The sequence below is a fragment of the Aotus nancymaae genome, unplaced genomic scaffold, assembly GCF_030222135.1.
Source record: "Aotus nancymaae isolate 86718 unplaced genomic scaffold, 86718_ANA_hifiasm-v0.15.2.pri h1tg000014l, whole genome shotgun sequence".
NCBI classification, from domain to species: Eukaryota; Metazoa; Chordata; class Mammalia; order Primates; family Aotidae; genus Aotus; species Aotus nancymaae.
Genome location: NW_026988425.1, coordinates 88,573,257 through 88,586,230, shown reverse-complemented (window position 1 = coordinate 88,586,230; position 12,974 = coordinate 88,573,257). Strand labels below are relative to the sequence as shown.

Genomic DNA, 12,974 nt, shown 5'->3' with positions numbered 1-12,974 from the left:
TTGCCCTGTAGCAGATGATAAAAATATAGAGTCTATACCAGCTATGTCCTCAGAACGGAGGACCTGCAGGAAAATAGTCTCAGTGTCCCTTCAGGTGAACTGCTCAGCATCTGGGTAAGCAGCTCTGGACGTTGTATGCTCAGAGAGTTCCTCCAGCCCTCGCTTGCCTGTGCCTTTGCTTCCATGAATCAGACGGCCAAGGGCAATTATTGGATTTTCCTTCAAGGGCATGATGCTGGAGGGGCATTTAGGAGCTTTGAGAACAAAAGGAGGCACTTTTAATTTAAAAATGTAAAGCCCTCAGTTTAACTCCTGACACAGAAAGAACCAAATAGCTAAAGTATATAGATCCTATCTCAAGGAAATAGCAGCTCATGATCTAATTAGAGGTTGGATGAACCCTATAATAATGACCTTGGAATGTGTGCAAGATTCTTATTCATGGCGTCTCGACAAAATTGTCAGCACGAATGTCGTCTTCATACGGGATCACTCTTCGGCAATGTAGTTTAGTCAGCGAAGCTGTGGTCTCAACTTAGAAGTGTGGGTCTGCGTCTCATGAGCATCTCTTCAGCTACTCAAGTAATAGACAGTGACATTCTACCCAGGGGTTTTTATGGCAGGCATATTTTACAGCTTTTGAAAGGGGCATATCAGACATTTGCCCCGCTTGTCTTCAGAGCCCCTGGCTGTTGTCATTTCCTGGATGTCCAGAGCTGCCTTTAGAAAATGGCCTGTTAGGCATTTTAGAATCACCATTTCATAGACTGTTCCTTTTCTGGGCTACCCTGCACTGAAGCAGAAGAAAGGTTTTCTATCTTTGTAAAACTCCCTCCTTAAGAAAGCCAGCCTTAGGAGAGACAGCTGGTGGATTCTATTTGAGACAGTCCCAGTAACATAACCTTTTTCTTACGCAAACATTTTTCCCAGCATAGTCATCTCTGGGGGCTTGCTTGCGTCAACAGGTAAAAAGGGCAAGCTTGCTTCCGCAGCCCTCTGAGGAGTGGAGCCATTATAACTTGAGAAATTCAGCAACTCCAAGCAGGAAGCCAGTGGAGGTGATAATAGAACAAATTATTTTTTTACACCTCCCTCCCACACATCGAAATCTTGAGCTAGAACTTCAGTGCTGGAGCCTGGGTGGGTGTCTTGTTAGTAATCCCTTGGCCCAACCAGCAGTGCCGTGGTCCTTAAGGCAGACAGGAAGTCTTTTTAGTTTCTTCCCTTCCTCTCAGCAATCTCTTCATTACCCTAAAGTTAGCCAGGGTAATTCCTTACTTGCAAGAAAATCATGTAAAAATACTTTCACAGAGAACATTTTGGTTAAGTCTCAGCATGTGAGTCTGGGAATATAAGTCACATTTTACAGATAGGGAGTCAAACGACTTGCCTGAGGACAAATCTATTAGGTAGCAGTTAGAGAATCTGAACCCAGAACTAAATCCAGCACGCTTTAAAGACCCAGCATTTTCCTCAAAGCGCAAATGTGGACACCAACTCATGGCATCAAATCTAGTCAACAGTGAGTGCAAACTACATACTAAGCATTTTTTGTGCAAGTAGTTCAAACGGCTAAGACCAGGATGGCTTCATATCCTTGAGCTGAAGAGGCAGCCGAATGTCAATCTGAAGGCAAAAGGGAATTTTGTATGAGACAGAATTTCTAAATATGCCAGACCAAACACAATGGACCTGATGATTAATGGGCCAGCATGATTCACAGTGATTTTGAAACTTTGTTTTTTATAGACAGCATTTCGTTTGGGAATCTCAGAAAAGAAAATATTCATAGTGGGAGTACTTCATCCCCAGAAAAGGCATCTTGCTGCCAGAATTACAGGAAAGTTGCATATAGAGGAGAATGAACTAAAATAGCAGATGGCAAACATCCGCCCGTGGTTTAGAGGAGAAAGCAGGCAATCGAATCAGCTGAGTTTCCTGGTCATAGCAGATGCAGCCTTTGGTACCGTTAACCCCCGAGACAGGCTCACACCCCTCACGTGTTCTCCCCGCCTTTCTCTCCTTCCTGACGCAATCCAGACGAGCGCTGACCTGCACAATGACTGCACGGAGACGCACACAGGCACCTCGGCCTCCGCACCTCTGGCTGCTGGCATCTTCGCTCTGGCCCTGGAAGCAAAGTAAGGCCCAGAAAGCTTCTAGTCACCTTTACAAAGGCTGATTCTCTCTTCTTTTTAATAACATTTATTTTTTTTCTGAATACACAGTTACAGAAAAAATTGGAATACTGCAAATAAAAGCTCTTTCCTGCCACTTTGAGGTCACTAACCATAGCTGACATCTCAGTGTAGATTTAACACACACACATCTTACAAAATTGGGATCTTAATATAGACATTATTTTGTATTCTGTTTTTAAAATCCATTCTACAATGTATTAAACGTACTTTCGCCTAAGTCAATATTCTTTGACCTTTAAAACTCATGCTATCCCTCAAATCTTCTTCCCACTCAGCTACAACGCCTTTTGTTTATTTGCATCCAGCAGGATTTTGTTTAAATAGCTTCCAGTTGGCAGTATTAGGAACAAGCTTTAAAAAACTCCTTTCTTTGAATATATAAGCCTAGTCCTGGAGCTGATACAACCACATCAGGGGACATGAGATTTAAAGACAGGATTTTTATCTTTTCATAGTGTTCCATTGTATAAATGCAAATTTTGTTAAAGTCATCTAATCATGCTTAAACACCATTGTTGGTAAATACTAGTTGTCATCTCTGATAACTTCCTCAGGATAAATTAATTATCATCTCTGATAATTTCCTCAGAATTGGAATTTCTGGGTCAAAGGGCAAATATGTTTTAATGATTTTGATACACATTGACAAGATGCGGCCTTGAATGACTATACCATTTTATTCCCTCCAGGAATATGTGTGTGAAACTGTCAGTTTCCAAAACCCTTGCCAAAACTACTTTTATTATCTTTTAAGATCTTTGCTATTTTGATAGGGGAAAACAGTATCTCTGCCTGTGTTTAATTATTAATGAAGCTCAATATTTCATACCCTTCAGCTTTTTGTCTTCTGTGGTTGCTTCTTTATGGCCTTAGTTTTGTTTTATGGCCTCGGTTCACAAAAGCTAGATGTTTTATAAGTTTGACATTTACCTTTTAATTTGTTTCTATGTAATTTTTAATGAAACGAAGTTAATATGTCTGTAGTTATGTTTGTCAGTCTGTTTCTTTAAGGCTTCTTCTTTTGCTTTTATGCTCAGAAAAATCCTCACAACCCCAAATTAGATAAACATTTATTTATATGTCTTTTATTATGGTTCCTTTACCATGTTTAAATTCTAAATCCCTCTGAAATTTATTTTAGTGCATAATGTTAAAACCAGACAACATTTTTTTCTTGTAATTACCCAATAGTCCAATGCTTAACACAGAGGAAAAAACAGAACTGTCTCACACTGCACATCACAGCGTTTTATGTGCCCTCATTCCTGCTTTCTGATATGTGGTGACAGCGCATCTTGAAATGTCAAGTCAGGTGCTATGGTTGCATATTACAGGAAGTGATTAAACTTGTAAGTTACTATTATCCTTCCTAATAAGGAGATTATCCTAGAAGAAATTGCTTATTCTCTAGAGAGAACAAAGCAGTGTCCTCATGTCACGTTCAGTAGTGTCGGTTCGTGATAACAGAAGGGAAGAACATTTTGGCCTTTTGCCACAACTGGAAAAGCCCTGAGGTTGCTGAGCCTTTGTCCAGGAGAGTCCAGTTTATCTCTAGGATCCCTGGGGCTTCCTATAGAGATGGGGTATATTCCTGGGTATCTTGATTACGAGATGGCTACAGTGGCTAAGCAAGACAGGCCTAGCAAGGCTCTTACCGAGAGTCCATCTATTTGGAGGATCTGGAGACGTTGGTAAGGGAAGAAGGAAATCCAGTCGCTCGATTAGATATAGATATTGGGCCCTCCAGGAAAGCTATGTTTAGAATCTGAGTTCATGTATAATAGGAAGTAGATGGACAAAAGACAAAAATCTATGAACACAAGCTGAGACTGGCTTCAGCAGATCCAAATAAACTTCAAGAAAAATTGTCCAAGCAGTGGAAATTGCAAGGAATATCTGGCTTCAAGTTCTAGCTCTACCACAATCTATGTGGCCTTAAGCAAGTTAATTTACATGTGGGGCTCAGTCTTTCCATCTATAAAATAAAGGGGTCAAACCAGAGCTTTTTTTCAAATTTCTTCCCTTCCTAAGATTCTCAGAGTTGAGATTGAAAATGTCAGCATATATAGATAATCCAATGTGAATTGTTGGGGTCAGTGATGAAGGGTCTCAACTGGAAGAAAATAAGGTCCTATGGATTATAGGATCCTGTGCAACAGACTTATTATATTTAAGATTTCAAAATACAGACTACTACCCCAGGGAGCTGTCAAAAGAAAGCCATCTTAAAATTTTATGTCTAGAACCTTTCTTCTCTATCCAACACCTGTCAGATGCATGTAAACAGAACTGGCCATGCCTAGCCCATCCTTGTATAGTGACCAATATAGTATAAAAATTCATCTGCTGAACAGATGTAATGTCAATTTTATGTAAGAACTGAAATTGTAAAAGTGCAATCCTTGGTTTCTAAAACCTCAAGCCTTCTTTTCCTGTATAGTAGAAAATGATTCTATAAAGAAAATAATCCTTCCCTTTCCTTTTTCTTCTGGAGACAGAGTCTTACTCCGTTACCCAGGCTGGAGTGCAGTGGCATGATCGTGGCTCACTGTAACCTCTACCTCCCAGGTTCAAGCAATTCTTGTGCCTCAGCTTCCCGAGTAGCTGGGATTACAGGCATGTGCCACCACGCCTGGCTAATTTTATCCTTCCTTTTTCTATATAGGAAAAAATGATATAGGAATGATCTAGCCTCATTCATCTCAGTCTCTGATGGACCGTCTTTAAAGCAGAGGTTTCATTTCTATGAAACACTCAAATGGGTTTCAAGGGGTCCATGAATCTCTTTGCAACTAAATTCAGAATTGCTTATAAGTGTGTGTATGGCATATTTCTGGGGAATGGCTTATAGGTTCCACCAGATTCTCAGTGTTCATGATTTAAGAGATATTAAGAGTCTGTGATCTCCCAGGTGCATATCATAAGATTTTAATTCTCCTCATTTTGATTCAATTCATCAATAAGATAGATATGACTGATCTATCTTAACATTTATATCCTTAATGCCAAGATACATAGAGATTATTAAGATGTCTGTTCTCAATTGGACATTATTCTGAACTCTATTCAATTGTCTATACCAAAGCTGAATGCCAGAATTTCTAGAAATGTGACCAAGCTTTATCCCAAGGCACTCAAGAATAAGAAAATCATTTAATCATGTGCCATCCCACAGGAACAACTATGGAGACTGAAGAACCCTTGCCTAAACTTATCAAGAATAATGACATCCAATATTGATTAGGTTCTTACTATAGACCAGACACAGCTGACCTCTTTATATACAATATTAATTAAAATCTTTACAACATTCTTATGACATAGAAATTATTCATTTCACTTATAAATGGAAAAAATTAAGGTTTAGAGAGGTTGAGATATGTAACCAAGATCCCACAAAGAGATTCAAACTCAAGTCTGTCTGAGTGCAAAGCCTATGTTATCAGCAACCACACCTTGCAGCCTCCCCCAGCCCTGTGAGGGAGAGGCAGTGTTGAATGGCAGCCTATCATCCCCTCAAATAAAGGAGGGTTAAGAAGATTGAGGCTGATAAATGAACATGCATTTATGAGTTTCTCTTAAGTTTTCTGTCACAAGCAGACTACTCAATATGCTGTGTTAAATATTATATAGCCAGAGTGTTGGGGAATGGGAGGAGAAAAGGGAAGGAGAAGGAATGGTTTCTGGTTGAAATACGTTCAGAGAAATACTTTCTTTCACTAAAGCAATGTTTCTCAAGCACCAGCATACATAATCATCACCTGGGGAGTTTATTTAATATGCAGGTTCCCAGGTCCTTTTGCCAGCAACTAATTCAGACCTTGTACCTGCCTAGACGTTTCTGATGTGCAATCTAGGAATTCCTTTTTTCAACAAATCTCCCAGGCACTTTTTAATGCTAGTAATACCTTAACCAAGTTTTGAGAAGCAAATGCTATAGAGAGTTACTTTTACCACCGTGTTTTCCTACAACCTCTTCAACTCTGTTTGTGTAGAAACCCATTAGAATAGTTAGTAGGTACATCTTGGAAATATGAGAGAAACGAATTCCTTGCATAAATGTCTGTGGCACTATTATTATTATTATGTAGTGAATATACCTAAGAAATCTAGTAGAAAATAGCCTCAGCCTTCTGAGGAGAGATCAAAAGAATCAGAATACTTTTTAATAGGTGAGGAAAATACTGAAGTGAACCATTGAATCCTTTCACACCAGAAATATTAAACAAACAGATGAGCCAAACTTCTGGTTTTGCTAAAGCCTGGAGAAAGAGAAATGGATTTTCAGGGCTGCATGAAACCTTTGGAAAAAATCACAACAAAAAAATTCTTGACTTCCTAGGTTGTGAAATGTTAGAAAGTCCAAGTTAGAAAATCTTTCAGATCTGGGCTAATTTAGGTATGATTAGAGGCTGAACCAGATAGTTCTGAAGACTTTTGACGCTGGAATTTTGTCTCCAAATTACATTACCTACATCTCTTCTAATTAGAAGCAGTGCTTAATTCAGTGTTTAATTGCATACCCTTATTTTCTGTAAACATATCTTTGATTAGCAATCCAATGCAGTTTTTAAAAATTTAATTACTGTGGATGTTGTTGAGCACAAATTAACAAAGGAAGGCTGTCAGGAATGAGTTGCACTGTTGTCAGCAGCTCCTTTTTTTTTTTTTTTTTTTTTTTTTTTATTGCATTTTAGGTTTTGGGGTACATGTGAAAAACATGCAAGGTTGTTGCTTAGGTGCATACGTGGCAGTGTGATTTGCTGCCTTCCTCCCCTTCACCCATATCTGGGATTTCTCCCCATGCTATCCCTCCCCAATTCCCCACCCCCCCGCTGTCCCCCCCACTCCCCCACAACAGACCCCCATGTATAGTGCTCCCCTCCCTGTGTGCATGTGTTCTCCTTGTTCAACACCCGCCTATGAGTGAGAACATGTGGTGTTTGATTTTGTGTTCTTGCGTCAGTTTGCTGTGAATGATGGTTTCCAGGTTCATCCATGTCCCTACAAAGGACGCGAACTCCTCGTTTTTAATGGCTGCATAATATTCCATGGTGTATATGTGCCACATTTTTCCTGTCCAGTCTATCATCGATGGGCATTTGGGTTGGTTCCAGGTCTTTGCTATTGTAAACTGTGCTGCAATGAACATTCGTGTGCATGTGTCCTTATAGTAGAACGATTTATAATCCTTTAGATATATGCCCAGTAATGGGATTGCTGGGTCAAATGGAATTTCTATTTCTAGGTCCTTGAGGAATCGCCACACTGTTTTCCACAATGGTTGAACTAATTTACACTCCCACCAACAGTGTAAAAGTGTTCCTATTTCTCCACATCCTCTCCAGCATCTGTTGTCTCCAGATTTTTTAATGATTGCCATTCTAACTGGTGTGAGATGGTATCTCAATGTAGTTTTGATTTGCATTTCTCTAATGGCCAGTGATGATGAGCATTTTTTCATATGCTTGTTGGCCTCATGTATGTCTTCTTTTGTAAAGTATCTGTTCATGTCCTTCGCCCACTTTTGAATGGGCTTGTTTGTTTTTTTCTTGTAAATCTTTTTTAGCTCGTTGTAAATTCTGGATATCAGCCCTTTGTCAGATGGGTAGGCTGCAAAAATTTTTTCCCATTCTGTTGGTTGCCGATTCACTCTATTGACTGTTTCTTTTGCTGTGCAGAAGCTGTGAAGTTTGATTAGGTCCCATTTGTCTATTTTGGCTTTTGTTGCCAATGCTTTTGGTGTTTTGGTCATGAAGTCCTTGCCTACTCCTATGTCCTGAATGGTTTTGCCTAGGTTTCCTTCTAGTGTTTTTATGGTGTTAGGTCTTACGTTTAAGTCTTTAATCCATCTGGAGTCAATTTTAGTGTAAGGTGTCAGGAAGGGGTCCATTTTCTGCTTTCTGCATATGGCTAGCCAGTTTTCCCAACACCACTTATTGAACAGGGAATCCTTTCCCCATTGCTTGTTTTTATCAGGTTTGTCAAAGATCAGGTGGTTGTAGATATGTTGTGTTGCCTCCGATGCCTCTGTTCTGTTCCATTGGTCTATATCTCTGTTTTGGTACCAGTACCATGCTGTTTTGATTACTGTAGCCTTGTAGTAGAGTTTGATGTCTGGTAGTGTGATGCCTCCTGCTTTGTTCTTTTTGCTTAGAATTGACTTGGCTATGCGGGCTCTCTTTTGGTTCCATATGAAGTTTAAGGTGGTTTTTTCCAGTTCTGTGAAGAAGGTCATTGGTAGCTTGATGGGGATAGCATTGAATCTGTATATTACTTTGGGCAGTATGGCCATTTTCACGATATTAATTCTTCCTAACCATGAACATGGAATGTTTCTCCATCTGTTTGTGTCCTCTCTTATTTCGTTGAGCAGTGGTTTGTAGTTCTCCTTGAAGAGGTCCTTTACATTCCTTGTTAGTTGTATTCCTAGGTATTTTATTCTCTTTGTAGCGATTGTGAATGGCAGTTCGTTCTTGATTTGGCTCTCTTTAAGTCTGTTATTGGTGTATAGGAACGCTTGTGATTTTTGCACATTGATTTTGTATCCTGAGACTTTGCTGAAGTTGCTTATCAGTTTCAGGAGCTTTTGGGCTGAGATGAGGGGGTCTTCTAGATATACAATCATGTCGTCTGCAAATAGAGACAATTTGACTTCCTCCTTTCCTAATTGAATACCCTTTATTTCTTTTTCTTGCCTGATTGCTCTGGCTAGAACTTCCAGTACTATATTGAATAGGAGTGGTGAGAGAGGGCATCCTTGTCTAGTGCCAGATTTCAAAGGGAATGCTTCCAGTTTTTGCCCGTTCAGTATGATATTGGCTGTCGGTTTGTCGTAAATAGCTTTTATTATTTTGAGATACGTTCCATCGATACCTAGTTTATTGAGGGTTTTTAGCATAAAGGGCTGTTGAATTTTGTCGAAGGCCTTCTCTGCATCAATTGAGATAATCATGTGGTTTTTGTCTTTGGTTCTGTTTATGTGGTGAATTACATTTATAGACTTGCGTATATTGAACCAGCCTTGCATCCCCGGGATGAATCCTACTTGATCATGGTGGATAAGCTTTTTGATGTGCTGTTGTAATCGGCTTGCCATTATTTTATTGAAGATTTTTGCATCTATGTTCATCATGGATATTGGCCTGTAGTTTTCTTTTCTTGTTGAGTCTCTGCCAGGTTTTGGTATTAGGATGATGTTGGTCTCATAAAATGATTTGGGAAGGATTCCCTCTTTTTGGATTATTTGGAATAGTTTCAGAAGGAATGGTACCAGCTCCTCTTTGTATGTCTGGTAGAATTCGGCTGTGAACCCATCTGGGCCTGGGCTTTTTTTGGGTGGTAGGCTCTTAATTGCTGCCTCGACTTCAGACCTTGTTATTGGTCTATTCAGGGTTTCGACTTCTTCCTGGTTTAGGCTTGGCAGGAGGCAGCTGTCCAGGAATTTATCCATTTCCTCCAGGTTTTCTAATTTATGTGCATAGAGTTGTTTGTAATAATCTCTGATGATGGTTTGAATTTCTGTAGAATCTGTGGTGATATCCCCTTTGTCATTTTTTATTGCATCTATTTGGTTATTCTCTCTTTTCTTTTTTATTAGTCTGGCTAGTGGTCTGTCTATTTTGTTGATCTTTTCAAAAAACCAGCTCCTGGATTTATTGATTTTTTGAAGGGTTTTTCGTGTCTCTATCTCCTTCAATTCTGCTTTGATCTTAGTTATTTCTTGTCTTCTGCTAGGTTTTGAGTTTTTTTGATCTTGCTCCTCTAGCTCTTTCAATTTTGACGATAGGGTGTCAATTTTAGATCTCTCCTTTCTTCTCATGTGGGCACTTATTGCTATATATTTTCCTCTAGAGACTGCTTTAAATGTGTCCCAGAGATTCTGGTATGTGGTGTCTTCATTCTCGTTGGTTTCGAAGAACGTCTTTATTTCTGCCTTCATTTCATTGTTTATCCAGTCAACATTCAGGAGAAAGTTGTTCATTTTCCATGAGGCTGTGCGGTTCTGGGTTGGTTTCTGGATTCTGAGTTCTAACTTGATTGCACTGTGGTCTGAGAGACTGTTTGTTATGGTTTCCGTTCTTTTGCATTTGCTGAGGAGTGATTTACTTCCAATTATGTGGTCAATTTTAGAGCAGGTGTGATGTGGTGCTGAGAAGAATGTATATTCTGTGGATTTGGGGTGGAGAGTTCTGTAAATGTCTATTAGGTTTGCTTGTTCCAGGTCTGAGTTCAAGTCCTGGATATCCTTGTTAATTTTCTGTCTCGTTGATCTGTCTAATATTGACAGTGGTGTGTTGAAGTCTCCCACTATTATTGTGTGGGAGTCTAAGTCTCTTTGTAAGTCTTTAAGAACTTGCCTTATGTATCTGGGTGCTCCTGTATTAGGTGCATATATATTTAGGATCGTTAGCTCTTCTTGCTGCATTGATCCTTTTACCATTATGTAATGTCCTTCTTTGTCTCTTTTGATCTTTGTTGCTTTAAAGTCTATTTTATCAGAGATGAGAATTGCAACTCCTGCTTTTTTTTGCTCTCCATTTGCTTGGTAAATCTTCCTCCATCCCTTTATTTTGAGCCTTTGTGTATCCTTGCATGCGAGATGGGTTTCCTGGATACAGCACACTGATGGGTTTTGGCTTTTTATCCAATTTGCCAGTCTGTGTCTTTTGATTGGGGCATTTAGTCCGTTTACATTTAGGGTTAATACTGTTATGTGTGAATTCAATCCTGTCATTTTGGTGCTAGGTGGCTGTTTTGCCCTTTGGTTGATGCAGATTCTTCATTGTGTTGATGCTCTTTACCTTTTCGTGTGTTTTTGGAGTGGCTGGTACTGGTTGTTCTTTTCTATGTGTAGTGCCTCCTTCAGGAGCTCTTGTAGAGCTGGTCTGGTGGTGATGAACTCTCTGAGTTCTTGCTTGTTCACAAAGGATTTTATTTTTCCTTCACTTATGAAGCTTAGTTTGGCTGGATACGAAATTCTGGGTTGAAAGTTCTTTTCCTTAAGGATGTTGAATATCGGCCCCCACTCTCTTCTGGCCTGTAGGGTTTCTGCTGAGAGATCTGCAGTGAGTCTGATGGGCTTCCCTTTGTGGGTAACCCGACCTTTCTCTCTGGCTGCCCTTAGTATTTTCTCCTTCATTTCAACCCTGGTGAATCTGATGATTATGTGTCTTGGGGTTGCTCTTCTAGAGGAGTATCTTTGTGGTGTTCTCTGTATTTCCTGGACTTGAATCTCAGCCTGCCTTGTTAGGTTGGGGAAGTTTTCTTGGATAATATCCTGAAGAGTATTTTCCAGCTTGGATGCATTCTCTTCGTCACATTCAGGTACACCTATCAAACGTAGATTAGGTCTTTTCACATAGTCCCATATTTCTTGTTGACTTTGTTCATTCCTTTTTACCCTGTTTTCTCTAATCTTGCCTTCTCGTTTTATTTCATTGAGTTGATCTTCGACCTCTGATATCCTTTCTTCTGCTTGGTCAATTCGGCTGTTGAAACTTGTGCATGCTTCACGAAGTTCTCGTGTTGTGTTTTTCAGCTCCATCAATTCGCTCATATTCCTCTCTAAGTTGTCCATTCTTGTTAGCATTTCGTCAAGTCTTTTTTCAAGGTTCTTAGTTTCTTTGCATTGGGTTAGAACATGTTCTTTTAGCTCACGGAAGTTTCTTATTATCCACTTTCTGAAAGCTGATTCTGTCATTTCATCACACTCATTCTCCGTCCAGTCTTGTTCCCTTGCTGGTGGGGAGTTGTGATCCCTTGTAGGAGGAGAAGTGTTCTGGTTTTGGGTGTTTTCATCCTTTTTGCGCTGGTTTCTTCCCATCTTTGTGGATTTTTCCACCTGCTGACTTTGTAGTTGTTGTCTTTCTGCTTTTGGTAATTTTAAGTCTGCTGTGGCAGAACTCATAAACCCCCTGCTCTTCCCCCGAGGTGTTCTGTCCCAGGGAGTTACTGTTTTATGATGTTCCCCTGTGCGGTTGCTGTTTTCCCTGCCCACAAGGTGGCAGCCTAGTCACACTCAGGTTGCAGAGGCTTCGCTAAGCTGCTGTGGGCTCCACCCAGCTTCCGTGTGAACTTCTGGGTGTAGTTAGAACTGCTTCCGCTATGTTGGCCCGCCCCTGTAGTGACGGAGTCTCTGTAGTGGCGGATTGCCTTGGTACAGAACAGCAGGGTGCCTATGGAGAACGCCCCTCCTCCACAGAGCTGGACCGTCCCGGTTTCAGTTGTGTTTCAGGTCTTCTTGCTGGGTAAGAGGGGACACCGTCTCATCTGATCTGCCTCCGGAGCCGCTGCATTGGCTAAAGCCGCGGCTCTGAGATTCGTGGCGCTGGCCTGGCTCCCCGTTTCAGCTCCCCTTGCTGGCTTATAGGGGACTCAGACTCTCTCACTTTATACAGTGAGCCGTTGCCTCAGGGTGCCGGCCCAGCGGCTGCGCCGTTCAAGCCAGCGGCGCCAGCGGCGCTGGCGACCCGTGTGGCTTCTCTGCGTGTGAATCTCCTGGTCTGTGGGCAGTAAAAATCAGTCTGGAAATACGGCGTCCACTCACCCTCTGTGCTTTCTCTCGGAGCTGCATTCCCGAGTTCCTCCTAAGCGGCCATCTTGGATCACCTCCCAGCAGCAGCTCCTTTTTATTTATAAAACACAAGCACACAAATGAAGAGTAACTCTGTTAGAAAAATAGGCTTTTCTAATTGCATGACAAGCTCCTTGAATATTTTGCAAAGACTAGATAAAGGAAACTTTTAAAACAATAAAACCTGCAAGCATCAT

The 12,974-nt window shown here is 40.7% G+C and overlaps 1 protein-coding gene across 3 annotated transcripts in view; it reads left to right on the top strand.

The window, feature by feature from the left end:
- The window catches only part of PCSK1 (proprotein convertase subtilisin/kexin type 1), a 48,608-nt gene that overhangs the window by 22,843 nt on the left and 12,791 nt on the right, over positions 1-12,974 (top strand). For all 3 annotated transcript variants that reach the window (XM_012477576.2, XM_012477577.3, XM_012477578.2), the window contains exon 9: positions 2,041-2,141. In XM_012477576.2, the coding sequence (XP_012332999.1) occupies positions 2,041-2,141 (101 nt within the window). The remainder of the gene's footprint in view (positions 1-2,040; positions 2,142-12,974) is intronic.